Genomic DNA, 24,548 nt, shown 5'->3' on the forward strand with positions numbered 1-24,548 from the left:
TTTATTTTGTTTTATTTTATTTTATTTTATTTTTTTAAAGATTTTATTTATTTATTTGACAGGGAGAGAGAGACAGCGAGAGAGGGAACACAAGCAGGGGGAGTGGGAGAGGAAGGAGCAGGCTCCTAGCAGAGAAGCCCGATGCAGGGGTCAATCCCAGAGCACCGGGATCACACCCTGAGATGAAGGCAGACGCTTAACGACTGAGCCACCCAGGAGCCCCTGGTGGGTGATATTTTAGGCTTATGGATCATGTGGTCTCTGTTACAACTACTCAGCTCTGCTGCTGGAGCAGAAAAGCAGTCACAGACTATCTGTAAATGAATGGCCATGTTTTCAAATAAAACTTTATTTACAAACACAGATGACCACACTGTAGATGGTAGATTACTGAGCTCTGCTTTAGACCAGCCTTGTCCAATAAAATATAGTGCAAGTCATATATATAATTTTAACTTTTTGGCAGCCTAATTATAGGCAAAATTGTTTTTTTTTTTTTTAAAGATTTTATTTATTTATTCGACAGAGAGAGAGACAGCCAGCGAGAGAGGGAACACAAGCAGGGGGAGTGGGAGAGGAAGAAGCAGGCTCATAGTGGAAGAGCCTGACGTGGGGCTCGATCCCAGAACGCCGGGATCACGCCCTGAGCCGAAGGCAGACGCTTAACCGCTGTGCCACCCAGGCGCCCCTATAGGCAAAATTATTTTAACAATTTCTTTTATTTAACAAAATATATAAAAATACTATCATCTTAATAGGCAACGAGTATAAAAATCATTAATGAGATATTTTATTTTAATTTTTTCATTCTAAGTCTTCAAAGTCGGGTGTGTATTTTATACTAACAGCACAATGTAATTTAGACTAGCCACATTTTAAGCTACTGGTTATTGTACTAATCAGTGCAGATCTAAAGAAACTTTCGTACAGGGACAAGGCTTTTCATGGTGTTACTAACAGCAAAAACAGAATCATAAACACTCCAGTATCCATCAATAAAATAATGGATACATTGTGGTATAGTCTTATAATGGAATATGATATAGAATTCAAAAATAAATGAACTTGACTTTAATGAACTAATATTGAAAGGATTCTTAAATGTTGAATGTTAAGAGTAGCTTGCTGCAAATAAAAACCACAATGAGATAATCACCTCACACCAGTCAGAATAGCTAGTTATCAAAAAGATAAGAAATAACAAACGTTGGCGAGGATGTGGAGAAAAAGGAACCTTGTGCACTGTTGGTGGGAATGCCGACTGGTACAGCCTCTATGAAAAACAGTATGGAGGTTCCTCAGAAAATTAAAAATAGAACTACCATACGATCCAGTAATTTTACTTCTGGGTACTTAACTGAAAAAAAAAAAAAAAAGAACACTAATTCAAAAAGATTTACGCACCCCTATGTTTATTACAGCATTATTTACAACAGCCAAGATATGGAAGCAACCAAAGTGCCCACTGATAGATGAACAGATAAAGAAGAGGTGGGACATATATACAATGGAATATTACTCTGTCATAAAAAAGAATGAGAATTACCATTTGTAACAACATGTACGCACCTAAAGGGGCATCAGGCTAAGTGAAATTAGAGAAAGACAAAAATACGCTACGATCCCACTTGCAGGTGGATTCTAAAAAACAAAATGAACAAACACAAAACAGAAAAATGGACTCATAAAAACAAAGAACAAACTAGAGGCGGTCAGAGGGGGAGTCAGTGGGGGGGAGGGTTGAAATAGGGGAAGAGGAGGAAGAGGTACAAACTTCCAGTTATCAAATAAATCAATCACGGGGATGGAAAGGACAGCATAGGGAATATAGTCAATCATATTATAATAATTCGTAGGGTGACAGATGGTAACTACACCTCAAGGGGAGCATTTCATAATGTACGTAAGTGTCAAATCACTATGTTGGTACACCTGAAACTAATACGATATTGTATGCCAACTCTACTTCAATTAAAAAAAAAAAGTAACTTACAAAAGTTTTCAAGTACAGTGTGATGCCATTTAAATATATTTTAAAAAATACATAATGATGCTATAATTTGCTTATCATATATATGCAGTAAAATGGAACTAATACTCATCACCTTCAAGACAGTGAATCCTCTAGGTAACAATGGGAAAAGGAAACAGAAACTAGATACGAAGTGATCTTCCACTAGACCTGAAATATTTTATTTTTGAAAAATCTAAAATGACAAAAACTTTAATAACACTTGAAAAATTTTTTGGAGGACACATGACAGTGAAATTATTCTTTGAATGTCACTGTATGCTTGAAATATCTGATAAATTGAAAATGAACATTTCTAGAAGGAAAGAAAGTCACTAGGGCCTGCATGAGCCCAGGGATGGCCGCTCTTGTTGACCTGCTGCCGAGCCTCTGAAAGGCGAGGGACAGAAAGGATGACCCAGCAGGCTTTCCATCAGGCCCCACTATGGGACAGGCAGATTCAGTGAAGGTCAGTAATAACCACAGAAGAGCCTTACCGATGGAAAAAGTTATTTCTCGGACCTAACCACTCTTCTGAGACTTCAGAAATCAGTTCTTTCGCAGTTAGTCACTATGAGGGAGAAGTGATAGTTCTGAATTCACCGAGTGAATGCAGAAAAAATCAGACTATTCTTGGGGCTGCGGTATAAATCAGCAGCATACACACGTGTGTGTATGTGTAGGGAAGTGGCGAGCCTCCAAAAGTAGACAGTGGTAAATCTCGGTATCTAAGCACAGGGGGCATTTTCATGTCTTCATGGCTTCTGGGAATATTACTGTTTCTCTACTAAAAGGGCTCGAGAAGCCCAGGCTCCCACCAGGTAACAAAAGCCCAACAGGCATCTGCAATGCTCTGGGGTACATGGGGAAGAAAGCGTAACCCTTTCTCATAATAGCGAAATCTTGGGAGTGATGACTCTTTTATATGCATTGCATCAAAAAATCTTCCATCTGGGAAGCCGGTACAATCTGCACTCTTAGAGAATTGCCATTTTAAGTAGGGAATGAGCGACACTACCTCAGATTTCAGAATGAAAGGGGAAGCTTACCATCAGAGCAGAGACTGACAATCAAGTTGTTTTTGTGTGTTCCATCTATGTATGCAATAGATTTCTTACGAATCCCCGGAAAAGGCTCGATATTCCAAAGGTGACTTTTCTGAGCCCTGTTGGATTGTTCTGTCGGACCTAAGGCCAGATGACCACCCAAGTGCGCCCAACGACGCACAACAAGACTCTACTGATTATTTCTAAAGGCGAAGCTTTCCCCTCAATAATGAGCGTTTGATCTGATGTTCATAAAACTGGTGCCAGCCATCTAGAAGACGCAATGTGATGGCATGTCATTTAAGGAAGTGGCTTCAACGGGCCGAAACCACATACTCCGGTCTTTCCTCTCTGGGTGGTGAATAACATTCTTATCGGCTGCAGGGAGAGCACGGCCTGCACAGATGTCTTCGCTCACGCAGCGTGATAAACGACTTGTTCTTACTCAGACTTCCTTCCCTGCCTCCCGCTGATTAGCCACAGTCACAGGAGAGTAGGACGAAACACCCGGCCAGCGGCCCGGGGTCCTTGGAGACTGAGCCCTGCAGCTGCCGCCCGGTGTTTTCAGAACGGCTTTTCCCCCCATTGTCCTTAGCGAAAGAAGTCCAGCCAGAGTTTTCTCCCTACTGTATGGGTAGAAAGCTGGAAAAAAATAATCCAGGCGGAAGAGCCATCTGCCAGACTTCCTCATTCATAGGAACAAGCCTCATCTAAAAATACCCCCGAGCTTTTAGAATGTCCGAAATTCTTAACGGAGGCCCGGCCCAAGTGTGTGGCGGGGACGGCGTCTCAAGCTTCACGCGGCCGTCAGGGTCCTCATCGGACGGCACAGTTGGTAAAGTGTGACGGAGGCCCAGGTTCCTTCTCACTGCCCTGACTCGTGTTTCGTTCACACGCATTCGGTTGAGAGCCCTTTGCCTCCAGAGCAGAAGCTCAGGAAAACCCAAAGAACACTAGCACGCAATCTCAGACTCGGGACTCTAGACCCCGGTACACCTGCACGCCGAGCCTTCGGGTTGGTCAGATTCACAGCTAAGTTTGGGGGTGACTCGGAGAAGACCTCTGAGCTGGCTCTGAGATGCTACAGAGGCTACACCCGTTTTTTAAATTGCTGAGAAGTGAAAACAGACTAGTTTTAGATGCAAATAAGTCAAGTCATGCCTAAATCAAAGAATGAGAGCCTCTTACCATCCTAGACTCTGGCCCGTCGTGCCATCCTCATCGGCATGGCCCCCCAGAGCCCAGGGGTGGGCTGGGCCAGTGACTGCGGGGTCCCATGGAGCAGCCCTGAGGAGGAGGGCCAGCTTCGGTGACGGTGGCCGGAGCGCCTTGTCAGCCAGCTGTGAATTCACTGCTCAGAGCTCTCCTTTCCCCTCAGTTCCTCTCTGACTTTTCTATAAAATGCACTTCCTGCAAAAGCACAGGAAAACAGGGACGGCTCTGCCTCTGACCTGCAGCTTTAATCTCCAATTGTCTTGTTGGGCTCCGATGTTCGGAGCAATTCAAATACACTCTGAAACACAGTCAGCCTCACCCCACTCATTCTCTACTATGTGGCCACATGCTAAGGTCAAAATCATTAAATGATTCAAGTTGAAACACTGAGCTTGCCTGGTGAATAAAAGCACCTCTTTTTTTTACTTATGTCTCTATTACCTGCAGGGTGTCCCCCGTCCTGTCTATCCTGAATGGGATTCCCAGGTTTTTCGAGAAATAAATTTTGACTGCCTACTCTGTGGTGAGCACTGGATTAGGTGTTGGGGATACAACAGTGAGTAGAGATGATGCCATCCTTGCTTCAACAAACCTACAACCCGGGAGATAAATACTTATCAAGCTCCCCTAAAAAAATAGAGAGAGGGTTCCATCTATACCTTCAGAATAGATTTGCAGCCTTGGGGTTGAGCATGCTCACTCCAAGTCTTTCTAAAACACGGCTCTCATAATGATGGTGGACCCTAATGAGCCCTATATAGAGGTCTTGTAAGTATTCTTAACCTCGGCCACCATATTGGATCTTGGGTTCTCTATGGTGACTGAAACACACACCCCAGATATCCTTTGCCAATCTCAATTTCAAACATTTTCCCCAGTTGTTTATATATTAGAACATATGGCTAGACTTCTCATTTGGGAAAAAAAAAATATTGCCATTTTGTTTAATATACTACTATTTCTCCTCATAAATCCTTTGCTCCAATTGGGCTAATCTCTCATTGTCCCCAAATCACTCTGCAATACTGTCCCCTCCCCATCCTGGCTCTGACGAAACAACTGTCTCTCCCTTTCAAACCTTTACATCCTCAAGACCCAGGGTCAGTATCACTTACCTACAAATCCCTCCCAAACCATTGCAGCCTTTTCTGACTGGCCCGTCTCCTCTGGAACACACAACGAACAGTCTGATTCACATCACTGGGCATTAGGTTATAATCCTGGTTAGATTATTCTAATTGTTTCATGTGAAATAGGCTTGTTACCACGCCCAGATTATAAACTGTTTGAGGAGCTGTGTCACACTCAGAATATACTGGAACGCACTGTAATTAATAAATACTTCTTGACTAACTTTATCTGCCTCTGTTTCAATAACTCGGTGTAATCTGGGAGCATAAATGTTTCCTTTTGGTAAAGAATTACACTTTCCTAGCAAAACTTGCAAAAGGCAGGAACACTGAGCAAACACCCCTCAATAAAGCTGGATTCAATACCCCAATCTTTCTCATATTTACAAAATACAACAGTCCCAAAATACCCTGAATTTGTATAAATCTCGTAATTAAAAAAAATTTTTGTTTCAAGAGATGGGATGAGAAAGGCAGATAACTATACTGAAAGGTTTTTATTGTTTTTATCTTTGATTCTCTTTGATGAAAATGCTAAGGGAGTTATTTTCCAAGTATCTTAGTGTCTCTAATATACTGAAAGGGCTAATAAGTCCAGTCTACTCTGGGGGCATGTTTACCCCCTGATTTATTAGCATGTATAAAGATAGGAAATCAGTTTCGTTTTCGGTCAGATGACCTCAATGTTCCCCACGGTGCAGGCCTATTAATTTGCATATGCAGTTAATGCACTAGTGACTTCCATAGCTGTACAAGCTGAAAAACCCTTTGGTTCAACCTGACGGTGAATGCAGTTTGCATTCAGTGGAAACCAATTAAAAATAGGAATAAAGCCATATTTATTTTTAAAGATAGGGATGTGCACACGTACATTTAAGTCAGTTGTTAGTTTTAGGGAAGGATAAAAATGCTTGAATTGGTCAAATGGAAATCTGAAGGCATTTGCCCTGACTGTATACAGATCTACTTTGGCACTGAGAGATACAAATGTTTTTAAAAGAACAGGTCTCTTTCAGGTCTCAGAAAATTCAAGTTCCTTCATCTGCGGCCCGGGTCGGCATGGTACTCTTTTGTGCACTTTCCTATAGAGAAGCTCTGGGCTGCCTGGTGTCAGGGGGGAAGGAAGGCAGAGGTTTGGAGTTACCTGGCCTGGGGAGCTTTGAGCTGAGGCTGAGGACAGGCCAGGAGCTGTCAGGGAGTAGGTAAGAGAGACCCCATCACCAGTGCACTACACTTTATCTCCCATATACTCACCTAAGAACAGAGGCCCTGAGTCCCAGCCTGGAAAGTCAAGGAGGAAGCTCTTACAGGTGTTCACACAGGGGTGGAAAGGACGAGAAGATGAAAAGGCGAGGAAGAACAAATGGGCAACCGAGCAGCTGCAATCCACAGAGGGGTACCCTGACTGCCAGCCCTCCTACAGGCCAGCACAGTGTGGGAGGACCCGCAGGAGCCTTTGGGAAGAACAGCTGTGCAAGCATTTGCTGAACTTTCCAGACGGATTTCAGAGTCATCTAGGAAGGCTTCCTGGTGGGGTGGTTAAGACCATGAACCCGGGGGCTCTGCTGCCTGGTTTGGATCCTGGCTCCACTGCTTACTGGGTGGGTACCTTAGAAAAGGCTCCTGAGCCCTCTCTGCCTCAGCTGCCCATCCAGCCCATTTCTCCCAGTATTGATCTCCCGTCACACTCATCTCATGGGGCTGCTGGCAAGATGCAATGAGTTAATATTTGTTATGTGCCAAAAACACCAGGTGCACCAGGTGCACGGAAAGTGTTCCTTATACAGAAAGATGGATGGATGGATGGATGGATGGATGGATGGAGAGACAGAGACTGAGGGAGAACTTCAGCAGCCTCCAGTAAACTGAGTAATTCTGCTACCTGGACAGAAGCAGAAAACAGCACATGGCTTACAGATCTCTCTCATACCTCTACTTTTATTATGGTACTTGAAAGAGACTCAAAGGGGGCGCCTGGGAAGTTCAGTCAGTTGGGTGTCTGACTTCAGCTCAGGTCATGATCTTGGGGTCCTGGGATGGAGCCTGGCCTTGGGCTCTGTGCTCAGTGGGGAGTCTGCTTCTCCCTCCCCCATTCTCCCTTTGCCCCTCCCCCAGCTTGTGTCATCTCAGGGGCACTAGCTCTCTCTCTCTCTCTCTCTCTCTAATACATAGATAGGATCTTTAACAACAACAACAACAAAAAAAAAACAAAGAAATTAAAGAAGAAAATTCCTCAGGATGATGCTTTGAAGATACGCATTATTCTAAAGGAACTAGGAAGAACTGATTTGTCCATCAACCAGACCTCTGTGTGAATCTCCCACTCAAGACATTGCTAATTTGTACGGCAGCCCCAGGCTTGGGGCTGACATACTCCACAGCTGACCAGGCTGCTCAGCTCCATTACACACAAACTAAGAAACAGAAGAACCTCTTTTATTATATTAGCTTTCCTCTCCCATGCAAAAAAAGAACCTCCCATGATTCCTTCTCTCTTCACACCACCTCTCCACCCCCAACGGAGGACTCTGGTGATTGAGTAAACCAAAGCAGTAGCAAATTCTTACTCACCAACTTGGGAATGACTCCTCTTCTATTCCTGACCTATTCCTCTTGGAACCCATCCACCAATACAATCAGTGCCTGACCAGAATCTTTCTGTTTCTAGACTACTGGTTTTGGCAACGATGCTTTCAGAATTATCTTTCCCTCTTTCTCTTGATTCAGCAAATGCTCCAAGTCCACTTTGTTGACCCAGTTTCTGAGCCCAACTATTGGCTTAAGAAATCTGTGTGTATATATTAGACATTGTTCCTACCCTCCTGGCTTGGGGGAGTCCGGCTACTTGGAACAAAGCCCCTAGATGATCTTCTCCACTCCCCACTCTGGCCCACTCTGTTGCCCAAAAAGGATGAGGTTTCTTTCCCACTCCCAGGTCACCTCTTCAGCCCTCTGTTAGCTCCTCCCTCCCATCTCCCTCAGCCCTGGCTGAAACCTCCCCCAACCTAGGTAAGAGTTTTGGTCACCCAATTCCAACATGGCGGTGGGGGGGAGGGGCCCTACACCACGAATTCTCACCAGCTGGGTGTCCTACCATACAACTCAATTCTGACACTAACGAGCCAGAGACAGAATCAGATGCTGCAGGTTAAGGGCTCAGTCCCACTAAATTGCCTCTGTCCCAGATGACAATTGCAGGTCCACGTCACCACCTGTGCTCCTGACCGACAGGCTACAGACCGGAGGTTCCAATGACCTCTTCCTTGGGTCTGATTCATTTGCTAGAGCAGCTCACGGAACTCACAGAAACATTTCACTAGCAGAATATAACCCAGGAGAGACGCACAGGGCAAGGTGTGGGGAAAGGGCGGGGAGCCTCCATGACCTCGGCAGGTGCACCACTCCACCCACATCTCCACAGGTTCACCAACCTCGTAGCTCTCCAAACGCCATCCTTTGGGGGGTTTTACGGATGCTTCATTATAGAAGATACAGCTGATTAAAGCATTGGCCACTGAAGACTGATTCAACCTCCAGCCCCTCACTCCTCCCCAGAGGGCAGGGGGTGGGGCTGAAAGTTCCAACCCTCTAATCACAGGGCTGATTTCCTGGCAACCAGCCCCCATGCTTAGGTGGGTTCAAAAGTCACCTCATTAACATAATAAAACACACCTTTATGGCTCCTAGGAAATTCATCACCTAGCAAACTCCATGGCTTTGAAGAGCTCTGTGTCAGAAACAGGGATGGAGACCACATTTTTATTTCTTATTATAAATCACAATATCGTACTAGGTAGGTTCAAACATTTTCAATTTTCACTCCTATACCAGGCAGCCCACTGCCTCTCTAAGAAAGCGCATAACCGTGCAGCCTGGGGCCACAATTAATTCATGCTTCCTGCTTGCAGCAAGCTCTTGGGGCTCCCTGGCAATCCTTGCACTTGACCTCCCACTCTCCAAAGCAGCTATTCCAAACATTCACCATCTTTCTTGATATTCTTAGTTGCCATTTTATTTCTTGCAAATACATCCTCTTTCTCCATGATTGTCTGTCTTTATGTTTGTATTTACTTCAAGTGCAGAGAGGGGAGATCACCTCATGCCTCAATTAATGATACACCTTCACACAGATCTGCATTGTTTTAGCTTTTTCCTTCATCCCCATCTCTACGCTAATTCTCTATGTTCCCGATTTCCCACTTCCGGGTACACACTCTCTTTCCTCGGATATATATCCTTGGATTTATCTTTTAAAAAAATTGGTGTTACTTTGTGTGTTTTCAATTTATAGAATTACCTTGTGTTACAGATCGTGCTGTGTTTCTTAGTTATTTCACTCTAGGTAATTTAAGGTTCATCCACGTTTCTGGACATATATCCAGCCCATAACGTCTGACTGTTATTAAGCATTTCATTGCATACTCATGACGTTTTACTTGTCCGTTTGCCTAGCCACGAAGAGCCGGGATTGCGCCAACTACCCTCTTCTCTGAACAGTGCTGTGATGATCTTTATCCTATGTGTTCCCTTACCGACCCAAGTGTTTCTCTGAGGCATACACTGAGAAATGGAGATTGCAGGCACATGATGTATTCTTGTACTGAAATTTACTCACTCACTCATATTAGCTCCACCTATGCCGAGTCCTCAATATTTAGTCACGACCAAGAAAACTTCAGACTCTGAACTGTAAGAAGAGTCTCTTTCATTCTGTTTCTCCGCTTTTATAGGAAGCGTGGACAAGCATTGAAAGTAGGATAAGAAATAGGATCAAGGGGCTGGATTTAGGATTCACTGGTAGAGACAATTTCTGTTTCAAGTTTTGGAGAGGACATGAATATAGAGAAGGCATTCTGAGAGGTTTGAAGGGAGGTCATGAAGTAAATGTAACAGATCAGTGAATATTCTCGTCCCGGCTTTCTTGTCCTTGCTCCTTGGGATACACGCTCTGTCCCGAAGTTGAGTATCTCTTAAACAGACAACCTAACTCATCACCAGTCAAGAAGATGAAGAAAAATTATATGTACTATGTTTTATGAAAACATATCTTTATATTATAATACATTTATATTAAATTTATACGATAAATCTATAATATTTATATCATATTTATAATATGGAATTTTCATTTTCAAACTATCCCTCTAAAAGATGAGACATACTTCCTGCCCCTACAGCCCCATTCTCCCATCGGGGAGCATAGAAAACCAGTGCTACAAACCAGAGAGGGTAAAGCTAAGTGAACATGCATTACTTAACGGGTGGGTAATAGACTTAACGGTAACTCTTACTTACTCAAATACAGATGTTCAAAAAGGTTAAAATTCATGGGATATTCATAATCACTCATGAAGAGAAAACAAAACCTTTGGCATTACGTCAGAACTTTGAGGTTATAATCAAAGAGAGAACCACAGTCTGCCCAAGTTTGCTTAGGACGGCCTGGGTTGTAGAGAACACAGATCCTCTCCCAGGTATAAAACCCTTGAATTAGTATAGGGAATAGTTACTAAACCTAGACTGACAAATACCTGGCACACATGTCTACACTCCCTGCTGGCATAACCTGCTGACAGTCCTAACTGATCATGGTGAACTTTCCTGGGGGAGGGCACATGATCTTCCCCGTTTTCCACGTGGGGCTCAGGCAGCTACTCCCGTTGACCAGCACTTTGGAACTGGTGTGGAGAATGCAACCGGACTGCCCTCAGGGTTCAAGAATATGCCGTCACAAAATCCTCCTTTTGAGCTCCTCATATTAATAGCATGATTTGAAGTGACAACCCCACTATGATTAGTTTTAAAATTCCAAAGCCTTCCTTCCTTTTTTCCTGATCTTCAGGGTCCTATTACTTATTAATATGTCAAGTTATCCATGTCGTTGTATTTTTTCATTCATTCTGACTGCCCTGTGGTGCTCCCTGAAGAGCAAGAGCCATTCTGAAGGGCGTTCTACAGCCCAGGAACATACATAGTAACCCTGCCAATTATTTGCCTTGGTTTTAGACTTCAGATACGTTTTTACAGCACAAGCATAAATGAGCACAAAGTGGCTGAAAACCAAACTACCAGGAAGTCAGGGGGTCATCTGACAGTCATAGGTACTGGACAGTAAGATGAGTAAAAGGGGAAGGATTTCTTAAAGCAGTCTTCAATCTGCAGGAAGTTCCCCTTTTCCCCCCCGGTGAAGAACAGTTGTTTCTATGAGTCAGCCCATTAGAGAAACAGAGAGTAAGCCACCCAAGGCATTAGACAAAAGCTCATTGAAGCAGGAAGTTTTACAAACTTGCATGGAAATAGCAGGAACACCCTTAACGACCAACAGTTCTAGGGAATGTGTTCAAGAGTCAACATAAAGAAATAGTGAGCAATTTGAGTACAGGGGAGGAAGACCGATCTCAAACTCTGAAGGTTATCAGCTGCAGAGAGGGCCGCTGAGTATTCTCTGCAGTTGGTCTATCAACCCTGTTCAGAGGAAGTCCTTTCACGAGCACGCCGGCCCGATCCTAACGCAGTAACAAGCGACTCACACCACAAACAGATAATTTCTCACCAGCTGGTGAAGTCTACACCCAAAAAGTAGGCTGGCCATTTTAGGAAAAAGTCCCTCTGATCACCTAATGTACAAAGGGGGCTCGAGCATATGGCCCACACTCGTGTTTTCCAACCCACCGCAGAAAGCATGACAAATCTCCTCGAAGCCAAGAGAAGGGAAACCACACCTCGAATTCCTTGCGACTCACTGGTAGGGAGAAAGGTCCTTAGGTGATGACTACCTGCAAGGAACATTCTTGGGGCAAGAGAGGGCTGGCTCCACACACCTGCTCAGCTTGGGGGAAAAAAAAAAAAGAGCAGAGTATGAACCCAGTTGCAAAACAGAAATGTATAATCATTCATTGGAGAGAAATTAATCCATGAAAGGATGCATTGTGTCCATATGGTGTTTGCCCACCTTGAAACATTAATAATTATTAACTTTGGCTTCTCTCACTCAAGGTGACAGTGTTCTATTGAGCAAGGCTAGGCACAGAATTATAATGGGATGTCCAGTGAAAAATCAGGCAAAGATCTGTAGTTCTCTCTGGCCTTTTGTTCCCCCTAATTTGATGATTCTGTATTGAATACCTACTATGTTCCAGGTACTATGCTAAGATATCCTGTGGGAAATTCAAAGAAAAATACATGAAACACGGTTCCTATACTCCCAGGAATTTACGATTTCTTGAGGAGATACAAATAGGGATCCGATTTAACGTGGTGCCAGACATACTGTGTTAACTGCCCAAACAGGGTACTGGGGCAGTCCAGAAACCTGAGTGTCAGAAAGATACTTGGATACAAGAATTTAAGGCTACTTGCTCCTTTTTCAACATTTCCTGCTGTGCAAAGCATAGTGCTTTCGGAGAGAGTGAGATAAGCCACGCATGGTCTCTGCCTACAATTCAACAAGCATTTCTTGAGCATCTATTATGTACCAGGCACCAAACAGGATGCTATGTTATTACAGATGGCTGAGCATGCACTTGACCTTCAAGGAGCATCTGCCTCCCCACACCATCCTGCCTTTTTAAAAATAAATGGTTATCTATATACCTGTACTAACCTTGATCTTGAATCGGGTCAAAAGACACTTAAAGGAAGGAGTATTCTTTCGCTCCTCCTGGACACCGAGCTGAACTTACCTCTGTGTTACCCAACAGAATGAGAATGTGCTGAGAATCCAGTTGCTACGATAACCAGTCTCAACAAAGGGAATCAAAACAGGGGGAGAGCCCGTGGTGGTCATATGACACATCTGCTGATTTAATTTATACCCACTCAACCCTCAGGGGCCTTAAGGGGCAGAACCCAGTCACTGATGTTTTAGCACCTTATACACAGCATAACGGAAGGTAGGCAGTTAGTAGACACCTGATGAATTACAGAAAGAATCTCTAATCCCCAGCCTTAACCGTGGATGTATGCTCCAAATTGGAGAGAAGTTACAAAATATTTGATATAGACTACTGTTCAACTCCGTGATTTTTTTTAAAAATTACAGTATAGAAATATAGGAATCAGTTTTAATTCTCCCTGGTCTGAACAGCATCACGGGATGTCTGGTGTTTTCAGGCTCTATCCACAAACTCAGGGAAGAGGCCAACTATTCGTTTGCCCCTGGCAGGCAGCAGGATATAAACGTGCATTGCTGATGCGCTGAGTTCTGTCTGCCGAACTCTGTGTGTATGTGCGGGAGCACTCTCTGTCCCCGAAGTATCCCCAGTATGCGTTCTTCCCTGGATCGATTCCACCTCCAGCCAACTTATTTCAGCTTTGTCAAAAAGGCTAAACATAGGGAAGAGTCTCAATGCACATGTAGTGCTTTCTAATACAAACTGGGATTTTCAAAATGCCACAAGAAAAGCCCATTATGCATCAAGACTATGGGCTTTCCTAGTAAATTGTTGTCGTTCTACCGTAATCCACTGTAGCAGAAAATGCGTCAAGAATAAAGTGACTGGAGGGGCGCCTGGGTAGTGCAGTCGTTAAGAGTCTGCCTTCGGCTAAGGGCGTGATCCCGGCGTTCTGGGATCGAGCCCCACATCAGGCTCCTCCGCTGGGAGCCTGCTTCTTCCTCTCCCACTCCCCCTGCTTGTGTTCCCTCTCTCGCTGGCTGTCTCTCTGTCAAATAAATAAATAAAATTAAAAAAAAAAAAAAAAGAATAAAGTGACTGGAGCTTGACTCAGATTGGATACGGAGTCTGGAGATAAATATCAATCTCGATCATTCTACTCCCATCCTTGGGGCTTATGCTGAGAGGCCTTGTTACCAAGGGGCCACATGATGACGTCATTTTGATTTTGATTCCAATGGCCCAGTGGCCACTTCTGTGGACAGAAAAGTGCTCTCCTCTGTGACACTGTCACCACCTGTCTGCCGAGAAGTGACGTCGGAGGGAGAGTGGGGAATCAAGAACGAGCAAAAGCCCAAAGACAGACTCAGTCTCTGCTCCCCAGAATCCCCTGGAGAGGAGGGAGAGAATATAGTTAAGTAGTGGGTTAAAATTACAAAGCATGAGTGAAAACTTCAAAAGTAAATCTCTATCACTTTCTTAGGGAAACTCTTTTCTTTTGGTTAGTCTCATCTGGGGCCAGACCTCTGGCCACTGAAACCATATAAACCTCTCTTAGTTCTTATTCACCTGCCGTGCCCTTACTCCTCCTCTGAGTTCAGGCCTCTCATCCTAATTTGGGGTTTCTCTGTGAACTTCCTGTCTGCACTAATCAGAGCATTCTCCCTCAACTGACCTTGTCACTCAAAAGCCATACGTCTTTTAAAACCAGGTTGGCATCTGCGAAGAAATAAAAGGCAGAAATAAATTTGACTCTTCTGCATCGTAATTATTTCCCCAGGCACTACTGCTCTCATGAAACTGCTGAAGTCTTGAACATGACATTGAAACTAAGAAGTCCACACTTGTTTCCCCATAGGTCTTAGCCTCCTCGCCAGCAGGACTTGTGAACCCTCACCTTCGAACTCTGCCCTAAACTGGGGCACTAAATTGCCCCAGAGACTCGGTGAGGTCCGCCAGTCTAAGCTGGCAAGCCTGAAGGTGTAGACGGTTGCCTTGGCAGCAGCAGGCACAGAAGAACCCAGACTGTGTTTCATCCGCTGGGAGGAACACTGGGGGCACTTCAACACCTCTCAAGGGTATAAAATGGGCATTGAGAGCCTCATGGCATTACAGCAAGAGACTTCTCCAGAACCCTAATGGAAGCTTACAGAGGACAATATTTCAGACAGAAAAGCTACTGCAAAACACCCAAAACAAGACCATAGGAAATTCTCAACATCTTTTTTTTTTTTTTTTTTAACTTCAAGCCACGGTCAGTTTTGTAAAGAAGGACCATTAGGCAAACCAGAAAATGACTCTTTGTTCTTCCATAACAGTCCAAGGAAGCAGAAGGAGCTAAGTGAATGTGTGGAAAGTAATACTGTCCTGCATGAAACAACCCCTTTCTTGAGAGTGTTGAGTGTACATAATACATGTCATGAGATTTGCTATTTTTGTTTGTGGGTGAGGCTGATTCTTAGAAATAGGACCCATTAACAGATGGGCCGTGCAAAGAAACTGAATTAACCTTCAGTGTCATTCAAAGACCTTCCAACATTTTCCATCTTAGAAAATTGACACCAGCTGCCATTGTTACCAGTGTGGTACTGGTATTGGTCCTGGATCAGCTGTGGGCTGTAATCGCATGAATAGTCCAATATGCCATCACCCTGACCTGCTAGATTTGAAGACTGTGGGTTTCTGGCACTCTCCTCAGAGGGATTCAGTAAGTACTGAGTTCCAGAATTAAAAGTCAGCTTATGGTCCCAAGCTCACCCTCTTTTCTCCTCACGAGGGAGATATGATGATTCAAGAGATGTCAGTAATGCTTAAAACACCCTCCTCAAATGACACTATATATGAGTTTGTTTTATTTTAAATAGTACCACGTGCTCTTTGCTCTCTTCTGGGTTCCCTTAAGTTAATTTTATTTCCTAGATTTCTTCCCCAAAAGTCTATTTCCCCCTGGAAATAAAAACTTTTTTGGTTTGCTCCTTTTTCTTGTTTTTAAGAGCTGGAACCCAGAACCTCTGAGATCCCACCTGGTTTGAACTGTATATAATCCAATGGGTTTATCATAACTAACTGGGCCAAAAAACTCCGATCTCAACCCACATGCTAATGCAAACTCTACCTGAGTCACGTGGCTGTGGTGACTAAGGTTTCTCCAAGCCCTTAATTCTTCCATGAAAAAGGTTTAGTTTCTTCTCCGAGGAACTAGGTGGTGTTCAGGCGGTATGCCTAGGAGTGGGCTAGGAGGTTCCCACAGGGTGCGGATGTCCCAGTACAGTCAATAGCTCGAGGGGGCTTTCGCCTACATAACAACTAACCTCTCTATTGGAGTCTGCTCACCTCGCTTGAGTCTTTCAACAACAGGGTGTATGAAAGTATTGTTATTATCATCCAATTTTAGGGAGGCTCAGTCATGGTAAGTGGCTTGCTCAGGATCACTCAGCACATAGATATGACAGGTGCAGTATAAACTTGATTTTCTGATCAAGTTCAAAGCCTGTGATTCCCACTAACCTACCCAGGCCTGAGGCAGACAGATCCAATGCCCATGTTTTACTCTCATGCCTTGTTCACTTCCTGCACCTGCTGAAGTGTTAGGAGCAGAGCCGACCAGGTACAGTTGTGTAACCTTGGCAGGTGACTTCAGCTCCTCCCACCTCTGTTTTGTCATCTGTAAATTGGGGATGGTAATTCCTACCTCTTGGGGCTGTTCTGAAGATCAAATGAGTTAATAGGTCTAATTCCCTTAGATCCACGCCCGGCCCATAGTAAGCGCCATATAAATGGGAGCTATTCTTAGCTGCTGGATCCCTCATTCACTCGGGAAGTTAAAACTGTAGCCAAAAGGGGTCTGCAACCACCAGAGGATCTGGAGGACGTCTACGCCGCATGGCAGGTGGCCAATGCAATACCAGAACAAAGCAGTGGTCACGGAAAAAGCCCGTGTTAGAAAGCATCACAGCCTGAGATGCCTTGATGTTCAAAGTCAAGTGTCACAGCTGCATCTCTCTGTGGTCAGCTCCCTGCTCCGACAGCAGCCCGAAGGCACATGAGCTGAAACAGAATCACCAGAAATGACACAACTAGAAGAAGCCTGTGTGGAAAGGCTGTCATTTAAAAAATAACAACAACAACAACACAACCGGTTTCTCCTTTCCCTGATAAGAATCCCTTTTGCTTGAATAAGAGAGAAAGTTTTTGTTTTTTTCCCCAGAATTCAAATTCCATGCACAACTCAATACCTTTAAAAAGGCACGTATTTTTCTGGGGCCTTGGAAAGGTACTTTAAACCGGCAGGAGACAGCCGTGAAGCGGTGGAAAAGCTGTGTGTTTCGGCACGCTAAAACGAACTCCTTCCCCCCTAATACCCACATCTGAAGGTTACTAACCATGTGCAAAGCCTCCTATTCTGCTCTTGGCTCCAAGGCCTGCCTGTTTCTGGAGCACACATTTGGCAGTGCCCGCGGGCCTCCCCATCTCTCTGCCTTTCCAAATGCTGCCGCACAGCCTCCCCTGGCCTCCTTCTGCGTGTCTAAATAAACGGCGAATCTCCGCGTTTCCCCGAGGAAGCCTGCTAGAGAGGCTTCGGAGAGATGGGGAGGAAAAGAGCAGCAGCTTATGCGACTCCAAGCACCGGGAAAGGGGAACGACTTGGCATGCTTCTTGGGAAGCTTCATCTCAAAACGCCAATCCCAGGCAGGGCAGTGCTTGTAGGCTTGTTTGGGGGGCACACACGTGAACGACTCGGGAACTGACATCAAGGCGCAAGGGCCTTCGGGCAGACACCGGTGCCCGGAGCGTAGGACTCCGAGCTGGGGCCTCAGGGCTTTGGGTAAAGGGCAACAGCAAAGGTTTCTAGAAGGGCCCCGAGTTACACGCAGACCATCGTACTCACCTCGACTTCGGAGGCGGCGGTGGCGGTGAGAATACCTCAATCCTGCTTCTGTCCTTGGGGAACTCAAAGGCAAAAGAGGCCGATTTGCTCATGCCCGTCCCGACTTTGCCGCTCTGCCCAGAGGAGCCGTCCGTGGGGCGCAGACGGTGCCAGGTGGAGGAGTTTGAGGGCTCTGGGGTGCCATTTTCCATCTCTCTGCCCCAGCTTTGACTCAACAGCTCCTGCTCCACCTCGTCCTCTTCCTCTATCCGGCACTGGCGGCTCCAGGCCCCGGTCTGGTACCGGGGCCTCCTCTGGTCCAAAGCTGAGGCTGCGGCCGCAGGCGGGTGGCACGGGACAGAGTCACTGGCGGCGACGCCGTTGGCCCGGCAGGAAAAGGCAGGGTCCGTGGGGCCCCTGAAGGAAGTCGGGGGCCCAGTACCACCAGTGGAGCTCCCCTCGCTGAGGTCAGACAGTGGGGAGGGAGACGGTGACACCGGGGACCCTCCGGGGCTACTCCTGGACAGCTTGGGGGGAATGGCGGGCTTCCCCTTGGGCATGTTCTCACTCGCGTCGAGACGGTGGCTTTCTCGGGAGCTCAGCCCCTGCCCAGCTGAAGCCTCCTCGTCACCTGCCTCGGAGTCCTGGCTCACAGGCCCACGTGGCCACTGTACCCCCACAGCAGAGTCGGGGCTGCTCAGGTAGATGGTCCGGTGGTCCTCTTCCGGATGGGCTGCCATGACTGTGATGGTGGCTGCCACCTGGGGAGCCATATCTGGGCCTTCCCTGTCCCGGCCCCAGCCAGATGCTGCTTTCTGAGCCCAGGCATTAGCTGTCCGTACCTGGCCCTGGCCCTGGCCCTGGCCCCGAGCAGCTGCTGCCTGTTCCGCTGTGGCCTGTGGCTTAGAAGGTGCTGGAACCGCCTTCTTCCTCTTGGTGCTTTCAGCATAGATGGGTTCAGACTGTACAGCCTCCCTGGGGTGGGCTGGAGGCTGGGGCTCCCCAGTCAGTCCGAGGCAACTGTTAGAGGTCACCACGTGGCAGCCTGAGTCCTGCTGCTTCCCTGGCATGGGTTCCTTCATGAGGGAGCAGTAGTCACTCTCAAGATGGGGGGTGAAGGGGCTGCTGGCCCCGCTGCTGGCACTCCCACAGGAGAGGCCGTCTGAAGAACTGGCAGCCTCCGAGGTGAGGGACGGCTTCTTGGGACCCAGGCGGGGCGGGTTCTCTGCTGGGCCCTGGCTGCAGCACTCCCTCGGGAAGCTCAAAACCCGCTTCTCCTCCTCAGGGAGCCCCTCACACACTCCCTGCTCCCAGCACAGTGGTGAGCGGTCCCCTCTGCCAGGTCTGCACCGAGAACTCTCAGCCTGTGAGGTGTCCGTGGCAACGGGGCTCCCGGGGCAACAGTCCAGGATGGAGCAATACTCCCCCCCTTCGCTGTCCCCTGAAGGTGAGCACCGTTGATCGCTGTCGTCCTCCGAGGGCAGGGACTCCCGCAGGGGCTGCGGAGAGAGGCAGGGCCCAGGGCCCTTGTGACAGCCAGACGTCATCCCAGCAAAGACAGCCACCTTCTGGCGGAAGCTCTCCTGAGTGGAGGTCAGTTCTTGGTAGGGAAACATGGGTTTGTCTTCTCGCCCAACCTTCTCACTGGAGAAACTCACTGGGTGGGAGGCCGTGTTCCGCTCGCCCCGGGCCTCTAGGCTGTGCAGGCCGACCATGGCATACGTGGGGGGGCAGCGAGCGTGGCCCTCTGTGGACGGGGAGGGCCCGGCGGGCTTCTGGACACCACGGAAGTAAACTATCGGCACGTCGTCCTGCTTCGGGAGGGGGAGCTTGCCAGGGGCTCGTCTCCAGATGACCTACACAGCCCCAAGGTTAAAAGACTTACATTAGACCTTGTCAGAGAAAAAAGGAAGAGAGAAAAAGTGAGAGGGAAGTGCCCCGACATTGTCAACGGTCTTCTGTGCTGCAGCGAGGAAGCTCTCCAGCACGCCCACCTTCTGATCTCCCCCCAGACTCTCTTCATTGCTGGGGCCCCCTGGAGCCAGTGGTCTTCCCAGACACTGAGCTGTGCTTCCCACCTGGGGTCTGTAATTCTGTAGGCTTAAGTCTGTGAGGTATGGGGGGGGGGAACCTCTAAAAAAGAACATTCTGCCTTTTCCCTCAAAATGGCCCGATGAGATAAACTCTCTGCAGACCTTTGAAAACAGAGTTTTGAGTTTGGATGAATTTTTGTTTTATGTTTGTTAGTTGTTTGATAACTGTGTCACAGTACAATCCTGAAGAAACCAAAGTCATGGGGCTTTTTTAAAACAGCTTGGGTGGGTGCGGGGGCAGGAGAGTGGGGGGTGGTTTCTGAGCTGGGTCCCCAGCTCCCTTGCTCCTCTCTGGGCCACGCCAAAGAGCGACTCCCCCTCCAAGTTACAGGCAGTGACCTCAGCTGGCGTGGCTGGACTAGTTGAGCTCTGGGACAAAGATGTGGGCCCGTCACGGGGCGCCCGGGTGGCTCAGCTGGTTAAGCGTCCAACTCTTGATTTCAGCTCAGGTCATGATCTCGGGGTCAAGAGATCAAGTCTCGTGTCAGGCTCCACACTAAGCCCGGAGTCTACTTGAGATTCTCTCTCTCTCTCTCTCTCTGTCCCTCCCCCCACTTATGCACACAAACACACACACACACACACTTTCTCTCTCTCTCTCTAAATAAAATCTTAAAAAAAAAAAAAAAAGATGTCGCCTGGTCATTCTCATCACTGAAGTCACAGTCCCCTTGTCCTTCTCTTCTAAAGTCTCCCCTACCCCAAAACCTTCAGAAGCAGCCTCAAAGTTGGGCATTCGCCTCCTTTCCAAGATGATTCTGAACTGAAGGAGTAGGGTCCCTAGCTTATGTCTGTGAAGACCAGAGGTACTGAGCACAGCCCGGAGAATGGGTGTAACCAGCTCATGACACATGGAGCGGTTCTGAAGGGACATGGAGCTAAGTGCAACCACAGGAAATGCCTCGCCTCAGTTAAGCCTCCTCCAGTTTAAAACTGCCCTCTGATTTCACACAGGCTCAATCACTCTTCCTGATCCACTCAGTATGATGATTTAGGAGAACTAGAATAGGTGAAAAGGTCAAACAAGTCCCAAGCAGTTCTCAGATGTTCTAGACTTCCAGCTTCCTAGACCTGTCTAGAGGCAGCAGGCTTTACGTGCCCTCTAAATCATTATACCCTTGCAAGGGGGACTTGTGGGCTGAGCAGAACGGTCTAATCTCTAGGGATATAACTGTCTCTAGCGATCCCAGGTCAAAGCTGCTAAAATCCAAGCTTCACCACTGGCTATACGAACGCTGCCTGGGAACTGGATACGAAGAAATTACTGCTAACACGTTAAGGGTGACCGTGGTATTGTGGTTCTTTTTTTTAGGAAGACTTTATTTTTTAAAGACATGGGTGGAAATGATGCGAAGTCTGGGGTTTGCTTTAAAATCACAGGGCGGGGAGGGTGGGGCTGGGGGCAGAGAGGAAGCAAGATGGGGCCAGGAGTTGATCTGTGGACACTCTTGGTGGAGGGCTGCAGAGGCAAGGCATTTGTTATGCAATCGCTGCTACTCGTGTATGCATTTTAAACTAGCGATGAAAAAACTTGAAAAGAATTTTTTTAAAAAGCTGCATTTTTGCGCGTCTCCAGATACATAATTAAGACCATCTTCGAGGCCCCTTGAGGGACTGGACCGATGGTTCTCAGCCTGAAGGGACAGATGGAAGGGAGCGCAGATAGGAAAGGAGGGCAGCAGTCAGGAAGGAGCAGTCGTGGGGCAGGCTGACGGGAGGCCAGCCCGCGGGAGCCTTGCTCTAACAGCCCTCCCTGGCTGCCGGCCAGCCATCCAGCCTTACAACCAGAGCAGCCCCTGTAAAAATACCACAGCGGTTACTCAGCCTCACCTGCGAGACGTCGGCGCTCAGGTTCGCCTCCGTCCACACCTCGGAGGCGTCGGAGCTCATCATGGTGGGCTTCACGGCAATGGTGGGCTTGGAGTAGGGCGAGCCGTTCACGCCTTCATCTTCCAGGCGGCAGTTGTCAGGCCTGGGGGGCAGGCGAGGCGGAGGGGGCAGGTGGCCGGCTCGTGGCTGGGGCTGGCCGGGCGCCAGCTGGTGGTCACTCCTCAGGCAGAAGCAGTTCTTGCAGGACCCGGGCTTCCAGATGTGCTCCACAAAGTCGCTGCACGCAGACATCTTTGGGCTCTCGGGGTTCAGTCGGACGGTCTGGTGCATCTTGAGCCGACGGGGCGCTGGTTCATCTTGCGCTCGGCTCCCCGGCGTGGTCTTCTGGAAGGTGGACGCGGGCCACAGGGCGGCCTCCTGGAGCAGCAGAGCCCTGGGCGATCAGAGAGCTGCCGGAGCTGAGGACGGCTGCATGACCAGCCAGAGCCTGCTTAGCTCAAGGGGGGCTTGTAGGGAAAAGGGAGGAGGAAAGAAGGAGAAAAAAGGTAAAGACTAGTATTCATGTACTCGGAGGCCCTCACCTATCTGTCCTAAGGCTCTTAGTCACTCTCCGGTGCGGCCTTATCAGAAGCGGTAAAAACCAAACATAACTCTGTTCCAGGAGTACAGAGCACGGTAGGCATGTCAGTCCCAGGGCTGAGGTTTGGGGGCTGTGACAGGAAGAAATCGCACAGGGTTTTAGATGAGAAACCTGCATGGCATCCATGCATTGCCTGCTGTCATGCGCCTAGAGCTTGGGACAAGAACGACAAAGTCATACAGCAAATAAAAATGGTGGCTTCTAGAGGACAAGCCATAACTTTTCACCAAGGACTGTGTGAGCGGGCAGGTAGGCCTGGGCCCTGAGCCCAGCGCTGGAAGCCATACTTCTGGCCAGGTGGATACTCAATGGATGAGAAAGGGGAGAGGGGTGGGGCCGGCCTGCCCCTCAGGGGAACTGGGTTGGGAGGGCCGGCATCTTGGGAATCTGCCCTCCTCCCCTTACTTCATAGACTTTTTTCAACCCAGTGGTGAGGTCCACAGAGCTGGGGCTGCAGGCCAAGGAGGGAAACAGAAAGACAAATGCCTGATTACCATAGCCCTCTGGTCTAAGGGTGGCTGGGTAAAATATAACAAAGGGAAGAGATTATCACACAATTGTTTTTCCCTACGATTTACCCCTGGGGGTAAGGCAGTCTGCTTGTTGCAAGAGTTGTCTCTGACAGTCAAACAGGAAGCAGAGAGTTGGCCCAGAGAAACTAGTAAATTCACCTGCTGAAAATGAGCTCAAAGGGTTGCAGATATTAACCAATTAGCCTGAATAACACCCCGGCAGTTATCCCCATTTTACAGGTGGAAAAACAATGGCAATGACATAAACTAAGACTTGTCCGACAGACACACGGAGTTCGGTGGTTCGAGAAGGCAAGGCGAACTGTGCTGGCAGCCCTTCAGCTCTTCAGGTCATTCATTATACAGAGCGGCTCCCCATCACCTGTTGGCTGCTCGTCACTCTTCTTTCCTCATTTAAATGAAATGTTCCTGAGGAAATCATCTCTACAAACCTCAGGCAATCAGATTGTCAACAAAAAGGGAGTTTTGCCTTGAGGTTTGCTCTCCACTTTCCTCTAGTGGGAACCTGATTTGGGGCTGATGCCGTCTAAACTATCAAAAGGACTAACCAGGTGGAATGAGCCAGGAGCCCGTTCCAGCATCTTTGGGGAGAGTGCTCTCTTTCCAGTGACCCACACTCGCAGACAGGGGTGCTTATTCAACAAGCACCGCAGCTAAATTCGCCTCCTTCCCCTCCCAAGTTCACCGTGAAGCCACTGCCTCGGGAAGCTAAACGAACACTCTGAAATAAAGACAAGTGTCTGTCTTTCAGCAACTGTTCGTAGGGTCTTACGCATCCCTCTGTTCAAGATGATTGTGGGTGAGGGTCTTCTCCTCCCCTAAATACACCCAAGTAGTGGGTTCATGCCTCACCAAGCTCCCCAGAAGAGGTCACTAAGCTTCAACAAGCCGAGGAGGATACCAGGGATTTTTCTTTCTCCCAGAATCTTGAACCATGGGGAGTTTTAGGCTCTGCTGCTAAATTCTGGAGGGGCGGGGGAGTGGAGGAAGCACACTGGTGTTCAGAGAGCAAGTGTCCACATCCCTGCCCCAAGGTGGGGAGTTGGTCCTTTCCTAGAGAGTGGTTGGCTTCCGGACCACAGGGAAAGAGAGGCTCCCCTTTACCGCAGACCAAGGCTCCCGAGCCCCCCGGATTGGATGGGGAAAAAAAACTTAGAAACCCATTCTGTGGGGGCCTCTCCCGTTCCTGCAGCTCCTTATAAGGCTGAGCTATCTGTGAAGGTGGGTGTCCAACCACTTCCTCAGGGCTGCCACAGACTCACAAAGAGGCAGTCTGGGGGGGGCCACCCTTCATTTCCTCCCCAGCAGGCAACCGAGCGCACAAACTCATCATGTCTGCTTGGTGCCAGAGTGCCCCATTCTTTGTCCCCGATGGCCCACAACTGCCCTGGGACTTTGGGAAGCTTCCTTCAAAACCCTCGCCAGCTTACACACACTCTCTCTGCTCCCATGCGCAACTCTGAAATTCTCTGACACCGACACAGCTCTCCACACAACTGCTCAGAGATGCAAAGGTTTTTAGGGGAAATCTTTGAGTAAGAGAACAGAATGAAGCGCTAGCCTTCCACCA

At 47.6% G+C, this 24,548-nt stretch overlaps 1 protein-coding gene across 1 annotated transcript in view; it reads right to left on the reverse strand.

The window, feature by feature from the left end:
- The window catches only part of PRAG1 (PEAK1 related, kinase-activating pseudokinase 1), a 47,188-nt gene extending 24,935 nt beyond the window's left edge, over nucleotides 1–22,253 (reverse strand). Inside the window, exons 1-2 of the mRNA XM_040643329.1 lie at nucleotides 21,806–22,253; nucleotides 17,904–19,738 (exon numbers count right to left, since the gene is read on the reverse strand). Of these exons, the coding sequence (XP_040499263.1) occupies nucleotides 17,904–19,738; nucleotides 21,806–22,135 (2,165 nt within the window). The 5' untranslated portion in view covers nucleotides 22,136–22,253. The remainder of the gene's footprint in view (nucleotides 1–17,903; nucleotides 19,739–21,805) is intronic.
- Nucleotides 22,254–24,548: the final 2,295 nt, after the last annotated feature.

This window comes from Ursus maritimus, unplaced genomic scaffold, assembly GCF_017311325.1.
Source record: "Ursus maritimus isolate PB19 unplaced genomic scaffold, ASM1731132v1 scaffold_28, whole genome shotgun sequence".
NCBI lineage: Eukaryota > Metazoa > Chordata > Mammalia > Carnivora > Ursidae > Ursus > Ursus maritimus.